This window comes from Acromyrmex echinatior, chromosome 8 (genome assembly GCF_024713525.1).
Source record: "Acromyrmex echinatior isolate Ae372 chromosome 8, ASM2471352v2, whole genome shotgun sequence".
Taxonomy (NCBI): domain Eukaryota; kingdom Metazoa; phylum Arthropoda; class Insecta; order Hymenoptera; family Formicidae; genus Acromyrmex; species Acromyrmex echinatior.
This window is the reverse complement of record NC_141859.1, coordinates 4,148,931-4,175,601: the sequence shown is the minus strand read 5'-3', so window position 1 is coordinate 4,175,601 and position 26,671 is coordinate 4,148,931. Positions and strand designations below refer to the sequence as shown.

The window sequence follows — 26,671 nt, the reverse complement described above, 5'->3', positions numbered from 1 at the left end:
TATCTGTTCTTTTCCAACATATACCTGAAAAAAACTTTGGGTATTTCTATACCTGCTAGTATACCCAAGTTAACTTTTAAATGTACTCAGGTATACTTCCGAGTATGCCCACTGCAAATGTATCTCCAAATCAGGTATACAAGCTGATATGAAAAGTCCTATAATAATAATTTCTATATCTTCTGCTAATGATATTGTTATAGTCGCAGAAGTGTTTCAAAGATATTTAGTAGAGGAATGCGAAGAGAACAATAAAGAGGAAGGGAATAGAAAAGAAATAACGGCCAATCTTTTTCTTTCATCTGTTTCTAAGCAGTAATGTCAACAATTGATTTTATATTTATTTTGTACTTCATAGAAATGAATAAAAACTTATTATGTTGATAAAACACATTGTAGTTTCAATAAGATTTATAAGAAATCTGGAAAAAAAGATATAAATTACGTTAATATTAAATTGTTAAATGTATATGTGACGAAGGAAGCTATAAGAGTATACGTTTTTGAGATGGTATATATATTTTTTTCCGTTTATATAATTTTGTATTCTTTGTTTTTATATTGTTTCAATTTGGATTTCGGAATTGTGATTGAATTGATATTTAAATAATATGTACGACAGTTTCCATATAATTCCATACCAATTGAAAGTAATTATATAAATAACTTTAATTCTTTTCTACTCATTTATATATTTGTACAGATTGCGTTTGTTTTATTATACATTACCATATTTTTATAAATATTTTTACTAAGGAAAGATTTCAGATTAGCCAAAGAATTTGTTGCTGATACAATACAGGAAAGCTTATATATAAATAAACAAATAGTTCGTATAAATAAAATGAAAAATAGTCTTTCTACAGTTCTTTTATTAAAAATAAATTATTAATTAAACTGTAATTATGGAATTACATACGTCTTTTCCAGCAAGGACACAGTCAGATATAGTGAAACACAGTGAATTATTACATCCTTGTTTATCTACAAAAATTCTTAAGTTGAAGACAAAAAATTACTCGTAGTTACTAGGAGGAAAGAAGGTGGCCTTCGATCTTGAGATGTTCAAATTGACCTTTTTAGAAAGGAAGACCTTTTTCAACTCGATTTAGTGCACTCTATCTACACAAAAGCTTTTGGCAAAAATTTATGGGACATCCTCGTGACCAATCCTCTTGAACTAGACAAGATAGTCCTAAAAACTCTTTGTCTCATTTTATAACGCGTCCCAAAAATTCGTTCCAAATTATAAGGACATGATTATATACTGTTCCTCTTTTAAGAAAAAATAAATGTGAAATAATAAATGAAAATAATAAGTGTGAAATGTAATTTTTAACTAATGTAAAGAATTTTATGATTTTTTTATTTAAAAACCCAGATATGATTAAATACCTTCAATAGAAAAGTATAATTTTAAAAAATAAATGTGATCTCATAACTTGACATAATTTTTGTTGTGATCTCAGTGATGTTATACATTAAGTTATTAGTTATTTACAAATATAATAATATAATATTATATTTAAAAAATAAATATATTTTTTATTTATGTGCTTCGTTAACAATTATCTTAAAAATTAGATGAGAAAAAGCAAAATTGTTAACTTGCTAGTCAATTTAACTCGTGATATTACTGCAGTAGTTTACTAGAGTTTGCGTTTCAAGATCGAAAAATCATTTCGATGCATTTTAAAGGACTACATACAATAGTATGTAAATTCACATACATACAATAGTTATGTAAATTCACACAAAATCATATAAGCACTTAAGATTCACTTCAGCTAGACCGCTTTAGGCATTGATTTTTATAGGTTGTGTTTCTCACATATGCAGTCTTATAAGATATAATATTATCTTAAAAATGTTTATCTATTAAAATTTAATTATAATATTAATTTTTTTTTTAATGTCCTTAAAAGGAGTTGTTCACTTTACTGTATATATGTATATAAAATTAAATGCTAGAGCAAGACTGAAAATTAATAATCGATTTAACATACACACGTATATTTCAAACATTATTAGGATACATTATCAGAGTTAAAACATCATTAGAATATTGATACAGTATCACGAATCATAAACTAAAAATGAAATAAACTTTTTCTGTAGGATTCACTATTAGAATAAGTATGTATATATGTGTGATACGCTATTGTGAATATATTGTATAATTGACACACTGCTATATGCTAAAGACATACAATTTTTTACTGCTGAGTTTATTCCAGACATGTCATAAAATGGAGTATTGTGTATGCGTATGTACATGTATGCATTAAACATCGCACATTTTCTCTCAATTATCAATAACTTTATTGTCAAATTATTAATTATTTTCAACAATTTTATAGTTACAAGACTAAAGATTGGAATTTTCAGATATATTTAATTTTAAAAAGAAATTTTAATGTAGGACTTTGCTAGAATAATTTGAGAAAACTTGAAATATTTTAGATTGTAATGTTCAGAGAGAAAATATGCAATGGAATATTTTATATGTATATACACATATATGTATGTAGTTTAGTTTAACAAATGTAAGAATGGATCCGTTCATATCTAAAGTTAATTCTTACAAATGGAAGGACACTGCGATATATAAAACAGAGAATGATTATGGATCCTTATTAGGGGTAAACACGTATGGAAAATTTGCTTATGAAAATATGAAACTATGTGTAAAAACTGCAATTTCTAGGAGATACTTTTTAATAACAAGTACACTGAAGAGATTTACTAAGCTAGTGAAATATTACTATCTTATGATATTAAATGGATAAAAGTACATCGTAGAAGTTTACATAAAACTAATTGCTTTTAAAGCTACCATTATATTTTCAAACGCATTTATATTCTAGTCTGTATTTATCGTAGGTTGAGAAGCAGATATGGCTATACGATTCTCAGCTCGTGATATTAATGGTATTATTTTGTGCACAAATGAAAACTTTGAATCAGATGGCCATATTTTGTTCTGAACAAAACACCAGATAGAAATATAAATCGAATATTCTTTATGTATACTTTGCCTTCTATATTCAAGCCAATAAATTCCTCTCCACAATTGTTATCTCAAATGTTTTCTACAAGCACTTATTCAATTACTTATAAAATTTTTTACTGGTGTTACAAGAATGGGATGCAAAAAGGTATATTTTTTTTCTTCAATTATATGAAGTTGACTGTATAAATAATATATATACTGCACATGTACATGTATAAAAATGTCAGATACTCGCATATTTTATATATGTATAAAATATGTGAATGTCTTATATTTTTGCGTCCTTTCTTATAAATTCTTATTACAGCAAATATTTTCAAAAAATATCGCGACAATTGATTAAAAAAAATAATGCACAGCAATAAAAATGATACTACAACACAAAATGATCTTATATTATATTTTGTTAAATCTGTGAAATTGAAATATGAAAGCCTGCAAGAACAAAGTTATTAAAATGTTTTCTATATGGTTGCGTTCGGTTCAACCAATTATGGTTGATAGCATGCTATCAACAATGTCGTTCTATCTTTACCGTTTATTAAATAAAATCAGAATAGAATGACTGCAAGCATACTATCCGAACGCAGCCTATGTATTATATGTAAAAATTGAGCGAGATATCAATTACAGGTAAATATAATTGAGCACAGAGCATATATATTCTATAATTCAGTTTAAATAAATGTTGTTTAAGTATCATTAATTTGTATATGGTAAAACATCGTACGTACTGTAAAATATAAATAGAAATATACATATTAAATGAAGCATATTTAATTTGATCATTTGTAAGGAAATTGTTACGAATCTTCATTAAAGATACATTTCAGAAAGATACATCTCATACGTTTCTAATATCATTCTAAAAATAAGGGATACATCTATGTTCAATTTGAAAAATATCTAATATATTAGCATTATCTAAAAGGAATATGGCTGAGCTTAAATATAATAAAGTGATAAAATATATATAATATGTAATAGAATATCGCTTTCTCTATAATGTTACAAGACGTTATTTTTATTAGATTCAACTTCCGTATTATTTACAACAAAATCAAGATATATATCAATGACAAAACGAAGAAAATGAGAAAGTCGATATTAAATAAAAAAATAAAATGTTAGCTACGTGTTACATTTTATAATAAAATATATACCTAATTTTATATATATATAATGTACATATACATTGTGTATATATAAAATTAAAAACAATTTACTTTTATATTACAAAACAAACAAGATTTCAAAACAAGACGCAGTTACGTTCTAATAACACTTATGATATAATTTTTATTATTTACTAGATGTATTATGTAAAAGTTGGAAGAGTATATTACTAATGTGAATAAACTTAAAGTTTAATTTTTTTAAATAATAAAAAATAACAATGGCTGTGAGAATCAACTTTTTTTATTTTTATGTTAGCAACGATGTTTGAGCAGTAGCATTTTTTCATTATGTAACCAGAAGCAATCACGGCTATGGTTATCTTCGTCTTCTGACCTCTAAAACGAAGATAATCTTAGCTGTGGTCACTTCTTAGATAACGAAAAAATGCTGCCATTATATTGCGTGTCTTACTTGGACTCACTCATGGGCAGTTTCTTCATAGTAACATTCATAGATTTTCATATTTTTCCATAACGATTGTTGCTGACATAAAAGTAAAATGGTTCTGACCAAAAGTGAAATTAAATTTCTATTGTATTGCGCTCATCGAAATCAAGATTTATGTAACTAAATAAATATAAGATGATAATAATAACGCATTAATAATTGCATTAATAATTCCCACAGCCGTTATTATTTATTATTTTAAATTTGTGGAGTTCTTGCTCTCATTGAATTTTAATTTTTTAATCAGAATATTTTGTTGATGTCATAAATACGTAATATATTTTTTGTGATATTGAAATAAATTATAAAAACACTAAAGTTGAAGAACTTCAATGTATCAAATACACATATGTTCATATATGATTTTGAGTAAATTTATGAAGACTTTTTCACGCCATATTATAATAAAAAAGATTCCGCACAAATCTTATGAAAATTGAATTTCGGTTGAATTGCCAGAAATTTATGTTGTAGATCTTATCGTGATAAAAAGTCTCGAACACGATTCCCTGTAATGAACTGTTTAACCTCTACGAGGCGTCATTTTTCAAAACGGACTAATACTACAATAATATCTTATTTTCAACGAGTATGGTGTATTATTGTGGTGTGTTATTATTTGCTCTTTCTGTGTATATTTTTAAGTTAAAAAATTACTAGGATAATATTTACTTAAGGATTCTGGTTTAGAGGATAAAAAAAATTTTTTTAAATACATTTTTCGCAAGTATTTTGGTTGTAGAATAAGTACGTAAAAGGATTTTTGCGGATTCGCAAAGGTTACAAAGATATAGTACCTGGAATGTAGATGCCTTTGTAAGGAGTGCGCTCCGCCCTGCGCTCAGGAGCAGGTAATAAAGTATTATATATTTCGGAAAAGATCAAAGGGCGCAACTCAGAGACGAAAGCAGCTCTGCAGGATATGTAGGAAAAGGAGGAAAGTGTCCTTTATGGTCCTGGAATAGCAGATTGATTGTAAGTATTATTATTCAAGTGTTATCTTTACATAACCAGTTAAAAATTTTAATTGCGTTTTTCTCGAAACAGCATTTTCTTAACTGGTGACTATGATTTTTCAAAATCTATTTGACCAATCGCGCCCAAATTTTGCGCACATCTTTAGCGCATATATAATTCTCGTCTGAATCACAATAAACTCAAAATGTTTATTTTTATTTATTTTACAGCACTTTAAAGATAAAAAAAATTTGAAAAAATCGGAAAATAATTTTCAAAATGACGCCATTTTTTTTCTTTTTAATATTTTTTTTATCATGGGTCAAACTCATATGCTTTAAGAATCTTTTCTTGTTTTTTTGTTTCAGACGAGCAAAACAGTCGCAATCATGGACACTGTGTACTTATTTTTATCATGATGTTACATAATTATATAAGACTTATTTCTTGGAAAATTACAACAAAAAAATTCTAAAAGATACTTGAAATATGTACTAATATGTAAGAAAAATCCTAATTTGAATAGATCTTACGAATTTTTCAGAAAAAATTCATGAAAATAGCCTAAAAATCAAGCTTACCAGAATCTCTCCTTAATTGTTTCTCACAAAAAAGCTATAAAGATATCGACGTCGATAACTTGATTTTTGGGATTTAAATCAACGCGAGATTTAAGTAACGCTTGTTTCACGTCTAGGACGCGGAATTTTTGGCATAATTATGAGACGAAGAACCGCTGCGCGCTTTGTTTATATTGAGTAGGCCTCATTTTGTTAGAATATATAATTTAAACCGAGTTTAAGCTAGAGTCCTTAGAATTATAATTAATAGTTACAGAGTTTTTAGTTATATCCGGTGTCATTCAGTGACTATAAGAGCGCGTGCATAAATAGCGGAATAATGTTATTTCGATTTGCAATCGGTTGATCGTCCCTTTTTCCGGCGAATATAGTGAGCTCATCATCGCATAACGGCTGTAGATTCTCATAAATAATTCAATGTTTCGTAATACAAGCAGCAATAAGGTAAACTGTAAGTGATAAGGTAATCGTGTGATATCGTGTATGTGTGTATATATATATATATATTTCTATAATATTAAAGCACTCCAAACTATTCTTCACTTTCTTGTGCAATTTTGTGTTAACTGTAAGTTATAGTTCAACAGAATATTGTTAATTCGCACAAGATTTCGTTAATAAATACTCTTTAAAAGTTCAACGTTTGAATCAATTATTGTACGAAATAATAAAAATAAAAACGTTGTAATAGCTCAATCTGGAATTCGGCTTTCCAAACACATTTCGATGAACATCCTGCTTGTACGCAGCGAATCTTTGTGCGAGTCCCGAAATCATGCTTGAGCTCCTACGATCTATTATGTAATTCCTTTCAGAGTTGCTCTTTAAATCAGTTGTTTTCACAACTACTTTTACAATTTTTTTTAGAGCTATTTTTCACAATAGGTGTTTTTCATAACTACTTATATTATTAATTCTTATCAGTTAAATATTTTTTTCTTATAAACAAAATTATAATAAATAATTATAATGAACGTGATTTATAAATCAAACATATAAAAAAAGGAGCATGAAACTACAGCACTGGATGTTGTTTGTGAAATTTAATAATTCATTACTAAAAAATCTTTAGACGTTTCGGCCACAATCTGGCCATCTTCAGTAAAAACACATATTAGTAAAACACAGAATTTACATATATCTGACATTAAATTCAGTCGTCAGATAATATAAATATGTATAAACGTGTTCTTTCATCTTGTGAAGGTGCATCGTACAACATTGTTGCAGCGCCAATTATCATATTGCAAGTTATGTAGAACAAGAATTTCCAGATTCTGTTTTACAGACAAAATGATGAATTTTAAGCACTTTCCTCATGCAGATCGAAATTCGTCGTGACATTGTGTATTATTATTTGAAAAAAAATTATATTTTGCTAATAAATAATAAAAATTCATTTTTCTATTGGATTTTAATACAAAGCTCACAATAATCAAAAGCACCCCGATTTGTGAGAAACAATCAGGTGAATAGTCTTATAACTTTTTACTTAAAATACATAGAAAATGCAAATAATGACATAAGAATGTACCGTACACGTTGAAAATAAGAAATTATAGTATTAGCCCATTTCGAAAAGTGACGTCTCGTAGAGGTCAAATGTAAACATTCATTATCGTGCCTGTGGAGACTTTCATCAGGATGACAAGATCTACAACATATCAAATTTTCAAGTAATTCGACCGAAATTCAATTTCCATAAGATTTGTGCGAGGTCCTTTGTATTATATATAATTATGATCGTTGTTATTATGGACAATATTTTTACTGTAGTATCATTCTGAAATTAAGTTAAAAACAATTAATCATACAATATCTCTATAATTTTTGTGTGTTGCTTTGTTTGTTTGTTTGTTTGTTTGTGTGTGTGTGTGTGTGTGTGTACCGTATAATATTTTTAATCTGATTGGTTGCTGCCATATAAGTACATATTTTAAGCTTTAACTCTATCATGTTAAAATTTGTAGGAAATACTCTCGTAAGCTATTTTTCACATCTTGTCTTGTATTCATGCCCATTTTCATGTTTTGTTAAATTCGTAAAAATTTATGTCTTTCCTTAAGAAGTAATATCGTTCCAATATTGTGAAATGATATTCTGATTAAGTTAGGGCTGAACATACAATAGACTTAGTTGTCTTAAGTGATAGAGAAGAGCTGATGTGCTCAAAATATTAATATATTCTTAGGAATTCTTTTCCATTTTTAGAAATTTCACTATTGAAAAATTTACATGTTAGTAAATTTCGCTAGGAAACATTTGGCGTGTCTACTTGATATTTCATTTTTGAATGATGAGATTTTACTGTAGCCCTTATTAATTTTCAATAGGTTTATAGGCAATCATACACAAAATGACATAAGCTGCATAACCATAAGGTTTCTAGACCAATGAGCATCTTATATAAATCAACATGGCGTCTTTATGTTGGATGCTTGTTGATTCAGCTATGGCTATGCAGCTTATGTTATTTTGTGTATGATGACCTTATTACTTCAAAATACAAATATAATCTTATTATCCCAAAATACAAATATAGCCTTATTACTTCAAAATACAAATATAGCGTACAGCTTATCATTGAAGAATTTGCATGTTAATATACCAGATAAAATGGCATCCATCGCCTCTAAGCAATTCTAGGTAATCAAATTTCTATTAATTATTTCATATACATAACAATATTTTATATTAAGGTATTAAAAAAAAAATAATTTTTATAAAAACTGAAAATTTGTATAATTAAAATAAGAAAAGCAGCAGTTTTGTGATATGTATAACGATATCAGAGAAAGAGAAGAATAATATACTTAAAGACAAGTTAATTTTTAGTTAAAAAATGTTTCAGAAAAAAACTGTATTTTAGAAAAAAAAATTGCTTGATATTTTTCTTTAACTAGTACTCTGAACTTCTATAAAATACTTTTTTATCTGATATATTTATTTAAAACAAAAAAGGGTTATTTAAATTTAACTCGTTTTAAATATCTTTGCTCTAAATTATTTCTATTATTAAACTGATTAGGGCTATATTCTGGCAAGAAATAGTGAAGTGTATAAAAAAATATAATCATTAAAACAGGTCACTTTTTGAACTTATCATATACATATTTATTTCATCTAGAAAGAATTGCATATCACAAAACTACTGATATAAATGAATTATCTTTCATAAGACAATTCAGAATGATATATTTCAGAGCCTTCTAACTCGGGCACCGCCTGCCCCAAATCCCCTTGCCTCTCGCCACTCGTGCTTGTTCCCTACCATGGGTTTAACACTTCTCCTTTATTCGTGGTTGTTAGAGATGTAAAAATATTTTTGACCAAATTACATAAAATTCATGAAAAAAGAATAGAATTCATGTTAAATATGTAAAAGAAATAGAATTTATCTTTCCTTGTTATTTCGATACTTTTTAATACTTTTGTCTTTATAATTTTATATCGAAGTGGCAATATGTATTATTGATTGTTACAATTCTTGATGAGTTGATAATAGATTAATAGGTCTGTTTGTGTTGCTTGCACTCTTTGCATTTAGCATCTATGCTTCCTCTTTTTTCAACACCCAAATCTATTTTTCTAATCATTGCTCTGTTTTCTGTTTCTGCACTAGACTGCATTAGAACACTCTTTCTTGCTTTCAACAAATATCAAACATATATCTATTTCATTTTAAATTCCAAAAGTGTATACTGGTTCAGCCACAGAAAACAGACCTCATATTTCTTTAAGTGCCAAAATTTTGGGGGATTTCAAGCAATGCGAACAGATATAAATGACCTAAAAAAAATATCCGAGTAAAAAACTGTCAAAGCCGAAAGAAAAAACCATTAATTTCCGAGTTTTTTATCCTAAAATTCTAGTATTTTTCCATTGTTTATATCTCTAGTTGGCTGTGCACTGGCGCGGTGACGCGACGTATCATTTCAGATTTGTTCGCGTCGCATGTCTCATGCTTCTATTTCCTCCAACCGTAGCTTCTACTCACTCAAAGAGTGCTCATTAGAGTGATAGGAACATGTTGAAACATATTGGAATATGCGACCTTTTGCATAGCGGTTTCGTTTGGAATCTCTATTAATCCTAAGAGTTATGTTTGCATACTTGCTTCAACTTGCTTTTACGCGTTTAGCGAGAAGACTGGAAGGTAGCGTTGGAGAGGATAAAATTGAAAAGGGCCTGTTTACCGTTGAAATCTTGGGAACACGATCACGTGACCATTTGGAAGGCTCTGATATATTTCACAAATTTCTTTCTTTCTTTCTTCTGTAACTATAATATCTACACCTTGTAAAACAAAAATTTTAATAATGTGGTAGTGAAATTATGTATAAAGCATAATTTCTTTTTTAACACCTATTTACTTATATTCAAACAAACAATTAAAATTATTCAATAATAAAATATTCACAGCATGCAACAACTATTATATTGGTAACTTGCATACAAAATTATTATAATAAAAAAACTCATTATTCTTTCAATCATAATCACTTATATGGCTCTTTATATTAAATCATATATGACTTAAATAAATCAAAATAGCAAAGAGAAAAAGTCATATGTAAATGTAACCCTTTAAAACTTATTTATATATCTTTTTAGACATTAAGATTATTCATTATAAATATGCTTTATCTCATTGCGAGATTTTCTCATAAAGAGGTTTTGAAATTGCGTGAAAAGAATGATACAAAAGAATGTCAGGATTCATAAATCAATCGCTGATAATGAGGAAATATTTCCCATGTTGGCAAATGCAAACCAAATTCTAAAGCTACCAATACGGCAAACTCAGACGTAATTAAGTCCTTGCGATTTAATCGGAATACACCTTCAATTCTCTGTAAATAATAGTAATAATAATTATTGTATAAAACCTTTATTATTACATAATACAAGATAAAAATACCTCGATGAGGGATTTAAGAATATCACCCTTCACGTCATTCAATTTTGCTGCAAGAAGTAAACAAGCGCCAGCACACAACTTCCGTGTCTGTTTTGTCACGATATTTCGAAGAATAAGCTTTTCAAAATATACGTAGGCCATTGCGACAGTGAGTAAATCAATTCCATATTCTAATTTAGCTATTTTTCTCATTTCTCGTTTTAAACTGAAAGAAGAACTTGTAAAAATAATAGAAATGAGAATATACATTATACATATATTGCTATACAGACGTACCTGCGAAGTTTACTGAGAGTGAGTTGAATATGTGGAAACTTTTCTTTAAATTTATCATTTAATTCTTTCTTCAAATCGGAAGGTCTTACATAATCAATAACAGATGCCTATGTGATTGTAAAATATTAAGTTGTATTAATCAAAACTCTTAAGTCATTAATTAAAACAATTAGAATTAAGAGGATATAGGTACCTAGAAGAGCAAAAAAAATCGAATTTTTTAAATATATTTTTAAAGTTTGATATGTTAAGAATGTTTCTGTAAAGTTATAAATCCAGCGAAAATACCAATAAATTTTTTATAAAAAACCGATGTTTAACTTAACGACTAACTATCATTTTGTTCAAATATTTCGAAAAACGGCTACACGTCAATTACTAGATTTATATTTCAAGTTTATATTGTGTCGTTTTATTTTCGAATGAATTTTGTAGAAGTGACATCGCAAACTGATTATTAAAACAAGTTTTACAAAAATGTTAAGAACGTCTTGCCATTTTTTGTTATTTTTTAATAAAGTTAATTAATAAAGTTTAAAACTTCACAAAGAGAGAAAAATATAATCTTTACAATAAAACAAACTTATCTTTTTCCATTTTTCCACAAAAGTTCACAAATTAGGCTTCATTTTGATGCGTCTAAGTATCTATGTCCCCTGATATATCCCCATACATACCATATATGATGTAAATGTCAGCAATGTTCTATGTTTCCCAGCGATAAGTTCTGGATCATCCAATAAGTTTGGATTATACTGGGCAGATTGTTCGTCCCAATCATGAACTGTAACAATATATAATAAAATAATTACACATAATATTAATACTGTACATACATTAATTTGATAACAAATTTAGATTACATTTTTTAAAACTACCTTTGGAATCAACGCTGTAAGACAGTGGTGGAGACTCAGAAGTTATGTAATGAGCACGGTTTGTAGCTGTATCATAGGAAAGACACCTAAAATTAAAAAAAGAAAATGTTATAAAATGTATATTATTTTATTTTATGGCATGCAGTATGCAATATGCTCCAGAATTGTTGTATTTCTCTCATTAATGATTATTAGAATTTAAAAAAAAAAAGTATAAAGAATTTTCTTTAAAATATAGATATTCTTAATTTTCGAGTCCTAAGTAAAAGAATATTGTAACACAATTTATTACATTTAATTTTTTTTGATAGTTAATAAATTATAAATTACATATAGAATTAAAAAATTATAACAATAATAGGCTCTTGATCAATTCTCATTAACAAAAAATGAATTTTAAAATCATGAAAAATATTTAGTATCTTAAATATTTAATATCTTAAAAAGTGTATGAGAGACTTCTAGAATACTATTTATAAAAGGTATAATGAATACATATAAACACATGCTACATATATGTATATCATTTTAAAGTACTTAAAAACAGCAAGTATTTTTTCTTTATATTATCACAAGAACATGGTATGAAATTATTCTGCGATGTGTAACATTTATTAAACATTTTAGTGAATCATATTAAAAAAATGTATGCGTGAAATTTTTACATGATATATATACAATACATATACATATACATATATATATATATATATATATATATATATATATACACATATAAGGATGATCAATGATAATAAAATATATTTTGAACATAATTTTATTATAAATTTTAATGTAATAATTTTAGAGAAAATATAAAAATTTTATATTCTAAACAGAACTATATTTTCTATCAAATTTTATATTTTTGTGGAAGAAATAAATATTTAGTTATACCTCTTATTTATAAAATACGATATCGTTATATCATATATCTATTATAAAATGATTATGAATTACTTAATGAGTGATTTTTACAACACATCTTTTGCAGAATTATAATAAAATTTTAAGAAACATACTTGTTGTAGACCCTTGTATCTGTATGTCTTAATCTGTATGTATTAAATCTATCTAACATATAAATTCTATAGTTTATTACACATATATTGTACAATAATTTTTACCATTTTTTGTGATCCACATTCCAAGTAATTGTTTTTGTCCTGCAAAAAGATGGTTGATGTTTTGTTATAAAAACAAATATATGATATGTGAATCCATGTATGCATTACCTATGATATCGAAAGAGATCAAAAAGATGCCTAGGTAATACTGCAGCTATGAATTGCAAAACTGTGAATTACAAATGATTAATAAAATAAAAAATTCTTTGATAAATAGTTAATTTTTTCTCTGTGTTTATTTCATTATTAATAAGTATTTGAAATAAAAGAATTATACTCGTTATTCTTAACGCAGTAGCAACTAGACATCTCATATACTGAAGAAAGTTAACAGGTCTGATGATTTCCTTTAACTATCTAAATCTTAATTAAACTTGATGTATAAATTACAGAAATAAAAACAATATAAAAAAGATAAGGATACACATATATCGTTTGTGTGCATATGTATATGTGCATATTTGTGTATATATATATATATATATATATATATATATATATATATATAGTACATTTGAATTGTGATATCAAATTAAACATAAAGAAGAAATAAGGTATTCTAATAAACACATTTGTTGCTATACCTTTGTACCACATGATGTTTATTAGGTATAAAATGTGCAAGTTCCATAGGTTCGTTTTCATTTAAATTCATCATTTTTTTATCCCTTTGAAATTGCCGAGATGGTACAAGTAATTGTCCGTAAGATATTTCCTGAAAAATTAATTGATAATTAAGGATTATCATGTTTAAAAATCAGAATTGAAGGAATAAAATAATATGTTTTTAGTACTTGGCCATCCTTAGCGTGCTCAATACCCAACAATCTAAACGGATCAATACTGTCATTAATTGCTGATAAAGGTCTTTGAGATGACACATTTTTCCTTCGACACGTATCTTTACGTAACTCTGACCTGTAAATAATCATATAAAATTTTATTGAAATACAAGTGATCAGTTTTTTATTAGCACATTTAATAAAAAATAGTATCAAATAAATTATAGAATTATAAAATAAAGAAAATATATCTTAGAAAAGAGAATATTATATACAAATTAAATATTTATACAAGCCTTACCAGCTGGAACGTTGTCCTTTATTGTATGGAATAGCAGAAAATATTACAAATGGCACATGTTGGTTCGATACTAAAACCATTCTATCATCTCCAAATTTACAGCCATTCACAGGCCGTTGCATCAAACGCAATTCCTTTGTAATCTCTGGTATTATGCTACTATTTGCAGAAACAGGTTGCACATTGTTCACTGCCTTTGTCTTTGGTTTTGACGATTGTGCTTTTGAATGTATGGAGCCAATACTTTCGTTGCTACTATTGTATTGATGCTTAATATCTTCCGAAAGCGTAGATGTTTGATGACTTATGCGCTTCTTATAATATAGAGAGCCCACACGTCTTTCTGGTAAGGAATAGTCGCTTCCAGTAGTTCCCGTTCTAAGAATTTTTCATTAAAAAACATTAAAATATGAGTAAATATAGTGTATTATTATTCACAAAGAAAAGATGAATTTCTATGAATTACTATTCTTTCTTTTTTCTGACTAAATTTAATAAGTCCACATTTGTTATTAACAGAAATTAATTTAATAATATTTTCATAATTTCTGTGACCTTATATTTTTAACAATAGTGTCGATTTCGTTAAATTGTTGTTACACGTTTTTTTTCTCATATATAAAATCTGCGCAACGATAATATAATGATATTGTTATTAAGAGAATAAGAATAATAACTTATTTTCTTATAATAGAATATTTTTATAATTAATTCATAAACAAACATTTTACGAAATGAGATCTAATTTAAATAATAAAAGATAAGATCGCATCTTGTTTGCTTAAAAATTAATTAAGAAATATTAAAATATGAATAATTGAATTTTTTATTGTACAAAATCCATCTGTTTATCTATTTATTTAAGAAAACCTACTTTCAAATCTATTTAAAAAACCACAGCTAAATAAAAAAAAATCATAATTGCATACAGTATGAATTATACACCAGATATGCAAGTAATGCGTGGATGGAATGTAATCAAGTTTCACGATGTTTTTGTTTGTGATACTGTAGACGCTTTTGATAATGTTATCTGAATCCATTAAGTGTCATTCAATCTTATCTGTACCAAGACAGTCTGAAATGGAATATTATAGCGTAGAAATTTTCATACATATTTAATTATCAACATTCTTTCTTATCAAAAGGATGTTTTGATGTGTGTAATTTAGAATATTTTAAACTTTATAAGATATGGCAGTTTGTCTGCCACTTGCAGTTATCTAATAGATTATCTTACTACAGAATATACATCATATCTTAATTTAAAGCCTATATTAAAATTTGCACAATTAACATAATATAAATTTTCTAAAATATATACATATAGTTGTTTATAACGTTCAAGCAATTCTATTATCATAGACTATCACGACCTATTTCTGCAACAAAGGCTTAAAAGATAAGATAAAAAATGTATTGTTACTGTATTTATGATAAGCAATATCTTCTTTAAAGGAACAATAATTCTAAAGAATTTAATTTTCACACATTATTTAGGATAAATATCTTGGCTTATGTAGAATAAAACATTTAATATAATTACATGTTTAACTTTGCGTTTTTCATTTGGCAGTTTACTTTTGCAAGTAAACTGTTACCTTCCTTAATATGATGGAAGAATACAAACAACGCACATAACAACAATTCAGAACAATTAGCTAGCAAGTCGAATTTTGTTCTAAATTTAATTCTATCCAATCAAATTTGTCCTATTGTTTTTTGCTTAGGATAAATTTTGATTGGCTATAACTAAATCGGAACTACTGCGCATCTCTCAAGTTGTTTCACCTGTCTTCTTCCATATTCTTTTGTATTACTGCTGACAAATTGTATTGTTCTTAATATTTTGGCACACTGCTGATAGCTGTTTTCGTATATAATCTATTTATTTGTTTGGCCATATTGACCTCCTTCTTATTTCTCTTGTAGAGGAAGGAGCTATTAATTTAATTCCAACAACTATATGACTACTGATAAAAAGACTTGACATTAGCCTGTAAATACAGGTGCAGTAAGCCTTAAGTCTTAAGAAATTGATCAATTGCAATCGCATATGAAAAGAATAATTAACTATAATTGTCAATACCTTAAAGCTTAAGGTTTACTACATCTAGGCTGAGTTGTTTTTCCTTTTGACAAACTTCAGCTCACTGTTATTCTCTTATTTCCTTATACTCTTACTCCTTTGTTTTGATTATCCAGTAAATTAATTACCACATAGTTTAACTGAAAAGAGAACCACTCGCCCCTATTATATTCGCAGACTTAACTCAAGCAACCTAGGCTGACAAGTAAATATTTACCGTTCTCTAAACGAACTGTGCATGCCACAAGAAAACTGCAAGTGATTTCTCTCCTGCTCCAAGAACATGGTAACTGCTGCCTTGGCAGGAGTGAGTAGTCCATCCGAATCAGAACTAAAGGAGTTGTGATCGGTGCTCTTGTGCACCGGCTGCGGAGAGTTGTTCTCTATCGTTTCATTCTGCGACAAGTCGTGCGTCTCCTCCGGGGGACAGACGATGTCTAGCACCTCTTCCATGGAGGGCTCAAAGTCGACGTTTCGGCATACCTCCAACACCGCCTGCTGTTCAGACTGGCCATCGCTAAATCTGCGCGCATGACTTGGCCCGCTACGTGACAGGACGGCGAACTTGGTGTCCCGGTGACTGCCGTCGAGGGAGATGTTGGAGAGGAAAGTGAGGGCGGCCAATCGTCTACGTGAGTGATTTTTCTTTAGGGCCGCTGCCATTCCACGACGACGAACCGTGTCGGGATACCGGTGCCAAATACCGAGATGAGTAACGACAAGGCGCGCCCGATGACAACGGCAGCGGCGACAGCGACGGCGATGGTGGTGGCGACAACGACGACGACGTCGGCGACGTCGACGGCAACGACGACGGCGGCGACGACGGCCTCGACTTTTTCGTACAACGACAACTAAGATCACAATGCATTGTCACTGCTGATACACTTAGTTCTAAGTTCGCTAGACACAATCACGGCCGTGCGCCACGCGTACAAGGATAAACCGGTACCGTTCATCATCATGCCGTTTCCACGGACGGGAGCCCTTCACGAACACGCGTTACCTTCCACACGCAACCGTATGACTTTACTTACTACGCAACACTCGCGCCGATCTTCTCTCCCATTAGCGTCACTCGGCTGAAATCCTAGAACGTGGGATTGCGCAGTAGCGCTTAGCACAAATACTCGCTGAAATATGTGGTACCGTTAGGCCCAGGGAAAACACGAGGATTCTTCTTTGTCAAATAATTAGTGAATTCTGAAAATCATATATCACCTTCTTACACAGATGGTAGTAAATAAGATCTATAAATTTTCTGCGGCCAGTACTCTTATATGAATATTGATTTTAAAAATCAAAGTCGACATTATTTTAAGACAAAGTCTCTTTAATAAGGCAGACACTCGCGATGTGTCACGTATAATTTAAAATATTGTAAATATTATGAAACGTAACTGAAATCTTTATACAGATATGTTGAAAAGCTTATTTATTAAAAGTTTTACTTTAGATTTCGTGTTGGAAGTTTTACGTATATAATTAATTTTAGAAAATAATATACCGCAAGGAAACAGAAGGATATTTTATTCAAACAAAATGATTTTAATAACTGTGCGAGCACAGAATAACAAGTGATATAAATAAACATGTTCTATAAATAAACATGTGGAAATTTTCTGCAGGCGCCTGCGTTTAATTACGAGGCTGTCTACCAGTCACATGGTCGTCCACGCGCGTAATCGCATGCGCGCCAAGTTGAACACTGAAGAAAAAAACATATGAGATCTGTTTTCTGTGGCTTATTTAGTGTACACTTTTGGAACTTAAAGTGAGATAGATATACGTTTGATATTTGTTTAATGCGAGAAAGAGAGTTTCTTAGAAACAGTCTAGTGCAGGAAACAGATCAAGAGTCTGTTTTTTATTGCTGCACTTTGAATCGGTGCAATAAGTTGAAGTGAAATAAACGTATATTTGTTTCATTTCAATTTAATGCACTGTATGTACTAGTTCAGAAAGTGCAGCGATAAAAAAAACACTTATACATGTCAATATTGTATGTTTGTCCGAATCAAAATTGAACGGTTGGCAACTCTACTTGAAATAAGATCTGTTCGCGTTGTTCGAAATTATCAAAAATTTTTGCATTTAAAATAAAATAAGTATTAAATCTGTTCATGTTGTTTGTATTTTTTATATTTAGAATTTTCGATTTCTCTCTTTTCAAAGTCCAAATATATATCTATTTCGTTTTCAATACAAAAATTTTTGAAAATTCAGGCAACACGAACATATTTATTCAGACGTTGAAGAGAGAGAAAGCAAAGATGCTGAATTTCTTCCATGGCGTCCATGGTTGAGTGCGTGAGTGCAAAAGATGCAAGCAACGCGAATAGATCTATTGTGCCGAACTGCTAAAAGTTTATTTGTATTCAGTAGGTTATAGGGATCTTTTTCAAAATATTTTTTCAAAATCTCATTTTTTATATCAAATTGTTATCAAATCATTAATTGTTATCTAATATGTACTGTACTCAATAAACAAAATGTACTTCTGTTCATGATAATTAGGACTTTAATCGCTCAAGAGAGAAAAAAATCGAAATTGAAACATTAAGAAAATTATTATAAAATTTCAGAAGTTATGTAATTTCTTGTAAAAAGAGAAAAAGAAAAATGAGTACTGAATACAAATTCGAAAAAGAAATAGACTGCATGCAAGGGGCCGTTAGATCTGTACGGTTCAGTGGTAAGAAACTTTGTTTACTTTTGATACAATAATTTTATGAAGCTATGTATATGTGGTTTTGTATTTTAGTGGACGGTTCATATTGCATAACGTGCGGATCAGACAGGAAGCTAAAGTTATGGAATCCGTACAAATCTGTTACGTTGAAAATATATGGTGGTCATGGTGACGAGGTTATGGATGCTTATGCGTCTTGTGACAGTAGTCAGATTGTATCTTGTGGATTAGACAAATCTATAATCATTTGGGATGTGGCCACAGGCATGCCTGTGCGTCGTTTTAGAGGACATGCAGGTCCTGTTACAACAGTCAGGTTAATATATTATTTGTAACTGATTCTGAAGACCAATGCTATTTCAATATCAATAATCTAGTAATCATATTAAGAATCATTACAGATTTATGTTTGATTCCATCAATGTAAGATTAACTTTAATTCTGTTCAATTTATTTTTTTATTTTTTTCTAATTATAAGCATTAGAAAAAAATCAAATAGTTAAACTATGATTAAAGTTAATCTTATTTGGAACTGGAACTTAAAGATCCAAATATTAAGTATAAAAATATAAAAGTGCCTTTCTAACCAAGTAATCCCAATCACAAATTCTGCCTTAATTCAATATAATTAAGTTTAATAACTTTAGAACTTAAAAGATAATACATGCATATAATAATATATAAACATGATATTTTTAAAATACAAATTTTATTGAATTAGGATACATATTAATTCTGTTACGCTACACTGATTTAATCTAAGTTTAAAAGTGGAATACAAATATTTTGCATTATCAACTACATATTTTATCTAATGGCATAATAAAATGGAATATTTTATTGAATATTTAATTGGTTTCTATATTTGTAATAAGCATACATTTTTATGTCAATTTGTATATATGACAATTTTAATGTGCATCACTACACTGAATTTCCAATTGAATTTGCTATAAGCTTAATATTTCTTGTTGCAATCACAGATTTAATGAAGAATCGTCAATGATCGTTTCTGGATCTCGTGACAACAGTGTTATGTGTTGGGACGGACGTTCCAAAGCGCAAGAAGCAGTACAGTCTTTGAATGATGCTAAGGATTCTATTTCTAGTGTGAGAGTTTCAGATCATGAAATTTTAACTGGTTCTTTTGACGGCAAAGTACGCACATATGATATACGAATAGGAGAACTTTGTGAAGATTATATGGGAGGTAAGAAATAACAGATTTAAGATTATTGATTAGAAAATAATACGATACAAACTTTTTAGATGCAATTACATGCGCCAGCTTTACTAGAGATGGACAATGTATACTTGTCAGTTGTGCGGGCGATGTAATTAGATTAATCGATAAGGACTCGGGAGAGTTACTCGGTGAATTCACAGGACACACTGGAAGGGATCTGTGTCTAGAATCTAGCGTAGATTATCAAGATACGAAAATTCTTTCCGGCTCGGCGGATGGGAAATTATGGATTTGGGATCTTGTATCTCAAAAAGTGATCGCGAAACTCTCAGGTTTTAAGCCAACCAAGCATCCTACTGTATCTATAAGCGTTCATCCACAGAAGAATTGCTTTCTTGCTTCTAACGGATCTAATATATTAATGTGGAGCACGCAGTCTCACACAGATAATGAATAATAGTGAAACTTGTTCCATTATTATCCCTTTATGTACAAAGTAAGTCCAAAGTCTGTGATTTTCAATAATTTTAGTTTTAATAATTTTTACAATTTTTCAAATTGAATGTTTATTATGACTATGTACATATCATTAATAATAATGGTTCTTTTCAAAATCAAACTATTTTAATGATTAATGTGGTCACTTGTCCACCTGATAATTTTTGTAAAAATTTCTATAAAAAGATCCCACACTAATTATATAGGAAATTAAGCCTGAGTTATCTTACACATTCATAATTAGATTATTACCAAATATTTTAATTTAAAATTAACTTAGCTAATATATATATATACATACATTGTATTGAAAAATTAAGAAATTATATGTAGGGTAAAGTGTTGGATTTAAATCTTATTTCGTTCAGAGAGAACCATACCATGTTTGAAATTGTATCACTTTATCTTATTATCATACATATATAGTTGTATCATTTGCAATCAAATTTCTTATACACAGAGATCCTATTACTAGAGTCTGGTAATAAGCGATTTGATGAAACCAAGCTTACAGGAGAGAAAAGTATATATAATTTCTCCTTGTACATGTACTGCCTTATACTACACTCTAACTAATACTATTCTAAAACTTATACACTCTAATTTATACTATCTCATAATATCTATAATCTTAATTAAAGTTATAGAGTGAAATAGCATGAGTTAGAATGAGATATCTCTGTATATACAAAGAGAAATTATATCTTTTTCTTTCGTAGAATTTTGACAAAATCGCTCGCGATCAGACTTAATAGAATCTACTCATTCATATAAAACATTTGTAAAACAAGTATTAATTAAGTGTTGGAATTAATTCGTAGCGTTTTTTAATGAAAGAATGTTATTTATTTCACATGAGCATTAAAAAATACATTAATGAAAGTACTTCCCATCACTTGTAAAACGCTACGAATTAATTCCAACACCTAATATATATATATATATATATATATACATATATATATATATATATTCTCAGGCAGCCAAATATTGATCATATTCGTGGCAATTAAGGTAGAAATTCCATTCGACTGACAAACAGAAAGAAAAAAAAAGCGAAAGAATTCCATTTGGAAATAATGTTTGATTCGCACACAGGTACAGGTGCGTGCATAGGTGTGCATGGTGCGTACACGTTTCCGGTGTCGCGCGTGAACGTAAAAATTTCACATCGCTACTCGTCCGTCATTTGCGGAAGAAGGAGGTGATGTCTGCCTTTCCGGGTTAAGCTGGGCCGCATATCGCAGCGTATCATACGATCATCAGCCGCGGAGCGCCGATTCGCACGCGTGCGACGCGACTTTCGAGTATGTGTTTTAACATCACGGCGCCGACTCGACTCGAGCGGGGCGAGCGATAAAGGAGATCTCGTGTACGTATAATAGAACGAGAGGAACGAAACTGCGCGCGCAGGTGGCGCGATATCGGTGCGTCAGAGTCGCTGGTCGGTCGGCGGAGTCTCGCCCGGGAGAACACGCGAGGAAAACAGAGATAGAGAGCGGTGTTACTCACTGGGTGATCGAGCGTGGCAGAGAGAAGCGATAGAGAGCGAAAGAAATCGGCGGAGTCGCAGTGGCGGATTAAAAGACACGCAGGAGTTTCAACTAATTTCGAGATTCCTTATCACTGGTAAACATTTCAAATTAAGAAAGTGTCAAAGAGAGAGAGTGAGAGAGAATGAGTGAGAGAGAGAATTCATTCTGTATTCTCTGTTTAGTTATGTAATTGTTATTAACTATAAAACTTAAAAAAACTTATGAATTTATATATATATATATATATATATATATATATACACACATAGCATATAGATGTATATATATATATATATACATATATGTATAAGCATTTAACTGTTGCTATTTGGCGGTTCTTTTCATACTTGTGTAATATATTTATACATATCGGTCGAATTCTATTCTTATTAAACAAAGATTTAAATAAACATGGAATTATTGCACTTTTAATAGTTCCCTAAAAATAGAAATCTTCAGGCGCGAGATGATTTCAATTTCTTCATCTCTGTATTATCAGAAATTTAAAAATCTCGTAAAAGATTTGAAACGGATGCGGGATACGATAACTATCTATTATATCTTCTTTATGTGACAATGATCTAACGAGAAATGAAACGGAAACTGAATGAAACACGACGATGTGGGCTCTTTTTCACGTGAACGTAGCGGCTGCGAAACTCGCTGCGAGTGCGGTGATTGAAAAATTTTTAATTTGAGGATCGTCAGAGGAAGGTGATTATTTTCGATGGGATTTTTGCAGATGTGTAAGTTGGAGCATTCGCGTTGGAGATCCGCCCCGAGCGCCGAAATTGGAGGGCGCTGACGCCTCGGCGCGACAATCCGCCACTGTCGGATCGACGCAGCACAGCAGCACTCAGCAGGGTCAGGAAAAGGCGAGGGAAAAGGACGGAGAATACCTCGCGATACGCGCACGGATGACGGAGGTGGCCGCATACGGGGCGGGCCGGTCGGTCTCATCACTTTGTAGAGTGTATTTTTTCTATAGCCGCAAGTAACCGCGAGGAGGAGAGTGAAAGACAGGCGGGAGCAACGAGGGCGGCGAGTGTTGCGCCGTTAATGAGAGAGAGAAAGAGAGACGTCCGATTGACGTGTTTTGAGAAGACCCCGATGCCGAACGGTGGCTGGACCGCGTGGTCTTGCGAGGAGGCTCCGTCAGTGATCGCCGCAGTTCCGTCCGATTGCAGAGGGTATTGTTATTGTTATTGTTGTTGATCGATATTCGTAAGAGGGAAGAGAAGAAGAAAAGAAGAGCGAGAGAGAAGGCCAGCTGGGGTGAAACGAGAGAGGCGGGGAGAAGAAACTGTCGCGGCAGGAAGCACCGCGGAGAGGTTGGCAACGGTGGTGGTGCCCGCTGCCGTTGGGTGGTGGTGGTTCGCCGTGACACAGTGTGGTGGAACGGAGGCGACGAAGGACACGACCGTGAGAAGAAAGAGGGTTGTTATGGGGCGAGAATCCCGTGGCGTGTTGCTGCTCGTCGCGCTGGCCGTGCTGGCAGCCGCGGACGCCTTCTCGACCGACAGTAAGTCCGCACCTTTTTTTGTCAGAACGTCAAACATTTTGTGTCGGAGCGACAGCGACAGCGAACGAAAGAGGTGCGCGCGAGATGGGGTGGGAAGCGGGGGGGAAAGCTGGACCTCGATGCCTTGGCTCGTATACACCCAGCTACATCCTCGCCTGAATCCGTCACTTGTCTCATGCTCGTTTCTAGGCTCTCCCCGGATAACGTCCTGACATTTTCGATGAAATTTTCAGTTATCATCAATTTCACTTTTGCGCCGCTGCCCTCCCCCTTTCGAAAGGCGCGTCAATGAAAGATCCGTGGATTTTGACTTAGTGTTCTTTCTCTGTCTCGAGGACGGATTATTTATCCCGCGTTATTGGTCGCCGCTAGATATCGGGAGGAGACAATCGATTTATTTACAATCGTAGTCGTACGCTATTGTTAACGTCATCCCACTGTCAACGTTAATGCGAGACGCGTGTCAGAGATTAATTGCACCGTGAAATCACGTATTATTTTGAAAGAGAGACGAGATCCTTGCGAAACCTTTAAAAAACACCGGCGAGGACGCGAGAGGGAATTTCATGGCGGCCGTTTCTCTCACCCCGAATCCATCTCCGAAATTTCTATTTTCATCTCGTCGAATATCGAATACACTTGACATATAAATCCAGTTTTGAAAAATCATTGTTATATCAAATTTGCAGAAATTATTAATGTTATGTCAGATCTACATCTCGCAAATTTAAATGTCAATCGAAATTATCCAGACAACTACAGTCCAAAATCAGGATGTTGATACGGAACATTTTATAAGATACTTTTACTGTTCTAAAAGACATCCAATATCCATTTTTACTAAAGATTAACTTTAATCTGGATTTTTTTCTTAAAACTAGAAAAAGATAGAAAGTAAGTTAAACCAAGATTAAAGTTAATCTACATTAGTGGTTTGCACATCTGTTGCCGTTTCCGTAGGTACTCAATACTTTGAGACTATTTCTTCTTTCCTCTTTCTACTGATATGAAATATATTTCTTCTGCAGGAGATGACGTTGTCTACCTTGGAAGCAGACAATAATGCATCTTATCTTAATTTTAAAGTATTTACTATGTAATTAATTTTTCGCTGAGAAGGATTAGAAGACTAACCGAAATGTTACGATTGATTTTATCATGTTGAAGAATATATAATTAATATTTGTTTTGTAATTAATTTTATAATGATTTTAGATAAATAGATCTCTTTTTAAATATCAGCGCAAGAACATTAATCAAAAAGAATCTTGCTACATTTTGATCAAATTTTTACATTGGAGGGTAGAAACGGTCATGAAAGATGTCTCGTGTTCGATTTTGGACTTTGTTTAGATAGATACATATTCATTCTCCTACCAATCTCAAGGAATACACAAAGTCAAGAAAAAGTCAAAATGATGATTTTTTTATTATAAAATTTGACTTTAAGCATCAAAATAAAGTCATTTTGAGTTTTAATGTTAAATTTTGTAAATAAAAAAATCATCATTTTTAACTTTTATGATGTCAAAATAAAATTATTTTGACTTTCTCTTAACTCGGTACATTTTTAGGAACTTTAATCTCAGTTCAATTTGCTCTTCTTTTTCTGATTCTAGAAAGAAATGAAGAGTTAGTTGAACCAAGATTAAAATCTATTCGTAGAAACGGACATTAGACCAATACGAACCAGTCATATTGAAAATATGACTGGTTCGTATTGGGATAAATGATAAGTGTGTCGCGATCTTCACATGTTCTCTGTCATGACCAATCGCTCGCAGCATCTCTCCGGATCGCGGAGGGACGAGCCCCCGAAAAAGGCGTCGCGGCTGAGACGTTCGATTCAGCTGACGTGAAGTTGCATATTATATAAGCCCGATAGGCATGACCTACACGATGTCCGTTTTATTAATGGTCGCGTATACTTGTTTTTCATTGAGTGACTGTGTATGTTTCTCTTTCTGATATATATATATATATATATATATATATATATATATATATATATATATTAGGTGTTGGAATTAATTCGTAGCGTTTTACAAGTGATGGGAAGTACTTTCATTAATGTATTTTTTAATGCTCATGTGAAATAAATAACATTCTTTCATTAAAAACGCTACGAATTAATTCCAACACCTAATATATATATATATATATATATATTAGGTGTTGGAATTAATTCGTAGCGTTTTACAAGTGATGGGAAGTACTTTCATTAATGTATTTTTTAATGCTCATGTGAAATAAATAACATTCTTTCATTAAAAACGCTACGAATTAATTCCAACACCTAATATATATATATATATATAATGTACACAAATGGAATATTAATCATCATTAAGAGAGAAAACGGAGTAAAGCGGTACTCATTTAACGTTGATTTGTTTTGATTTCTTTAATAATGATTTCTGCACGCGATATCCAAACCGAATAAATAATGTTTAGTTTGGACGTGTTAAAAAATTAATTTCCTTAAGATAAATCTCAGGGAACATCAAACGTCGATTTTTCTTAAATTTTTTTTAGTTTCTTACGTCAAAATATGAAGAAATTTGTCATTAATTTTAACTTTTAAGTTTTTCAATTAAAAAAAAATTATTTTACACACATACTCGATTTTATGTATCTTTAAAGTAATGTAAAGTTTTTTGCATGTGGAACTTTTTTAAATTATTAT

At 30.6% G+C, this 26,671-nt stretch overlaps 4 protein-coding genes across 15 annotated transcripts in view; 3 read left to right on the top strand and 1 right to left on the bottom strand.

Annotated features, from left to right (window-relative positions):
• LOC105150216 (uncharacterized) overlaps window positions 1-26,671 on the top strand; it is a 113,163-nt gene that overhangs the window by 41,433 nt on the left and 45,059 nt on the right. The gene's annotated exons all lie outside the window — the stretch shown is intronic.
• LOC105150210 (CDK5 and ABL1 enzyme substrate 2) lies at window positions 1,997-17,661 on the bottom strand. Of its 2 annotated transcripts, XM_011063135.2 has the most exons (10): window positions 16,769-17,661; window positions 14,463-14,840; window positions 14,174-14,297; window positions 13,964-14,094; window positions 13,380-13,418; window positions 12,253-12,338; window positions 12,052-12,158; window positions 11,375-11,481; window positions 11,099-11,303; window positions 1,997-11,030 (listed from the first exon to the last, which is right to left on the bottom strand). In XM_011063135.2, exons 1-10 carry the CDS (start codon window positions 17,212-17,214, stop codon window positions 10,890-10,892), a joined length of 1,764 nt encoding a protein of 587 aa, XP_011061437.1. In that variant the 5' UTR covers window positions 17,215-17,661; the 3' UTR covers window positions 1,997-10,889. The 2 variants fall into 2 exon arrangements, with proteins under 2 accessions (XP_011061437.1, XP_011061438.1); XM_011063136.2 differs by lacking the exon at window positions 13,380-13,418 and having other exon boundaries at window positions 16,769-17,660.
• LOC105150205 (WD repeat domain-containing protein 83) lies at window positions 18,307-23,691 on the top strand. 5 transcript variants are annotated; one of them, XM_087408872.1, is made up of 6 exons: window positions 18,307-18,325; window positions 19,137-19,246; window positions 19,316-19,559; window positions 20,228-20,454; window positions 20,514-22,557; window positions 23,206-23,691. In XM_087408872.1, the coding sequence occupies exons 2-5, from the start codon at window positions 19,174-19,176 to the stop codon at window positions 20,885-20,887; spliced, it is 918 nt and encodes a 305-aa protein (XP_087264998.1). In that variant the 5' UTR covers window positions 18,307-18,325; window positions 19,137-19,173; the 3' UTR covers window positions 20,888-22,557; window positions 23,206-23,691. The 5 variants fall into 5 exon arrangements, with proteins under 5 accessions (XP_087264998.1, XP_011061427.2, XP_011061426.2 ...); XM_011063125.2 differs by lacking the exon at window positions 18,307-18,325 and adding an exon at window positions 18,345-18,553; XM_011063124.2 differs by lacking the exon at window positions 18,307-18,325 and adding an exon at window positions 18,345-18,581.
• The window catches only part of LOC105150209 (low-density lipoprotein receptor), a 37,905-nt gene continuing 35,064 nt past the window's right edge, over window positions 23,831-26,671 (top strand). For all 6 annotated transcript variants that reach the window (XM_087408869.1, XM_011063134.2, XM_011063132.2 and 3 more), the window contains exon 1: window positions 23,831-23,985. In XM_087408869.1, the coding sequence (XP_087264995.1) occupies window positions 23,907-23,985 (79 nt within the window). In that variant the 5' untranslated portion in view covers window positions 23,831-23,906. The remainder of the gene's footprint in view (window positions 23,986-26,671) is intronic.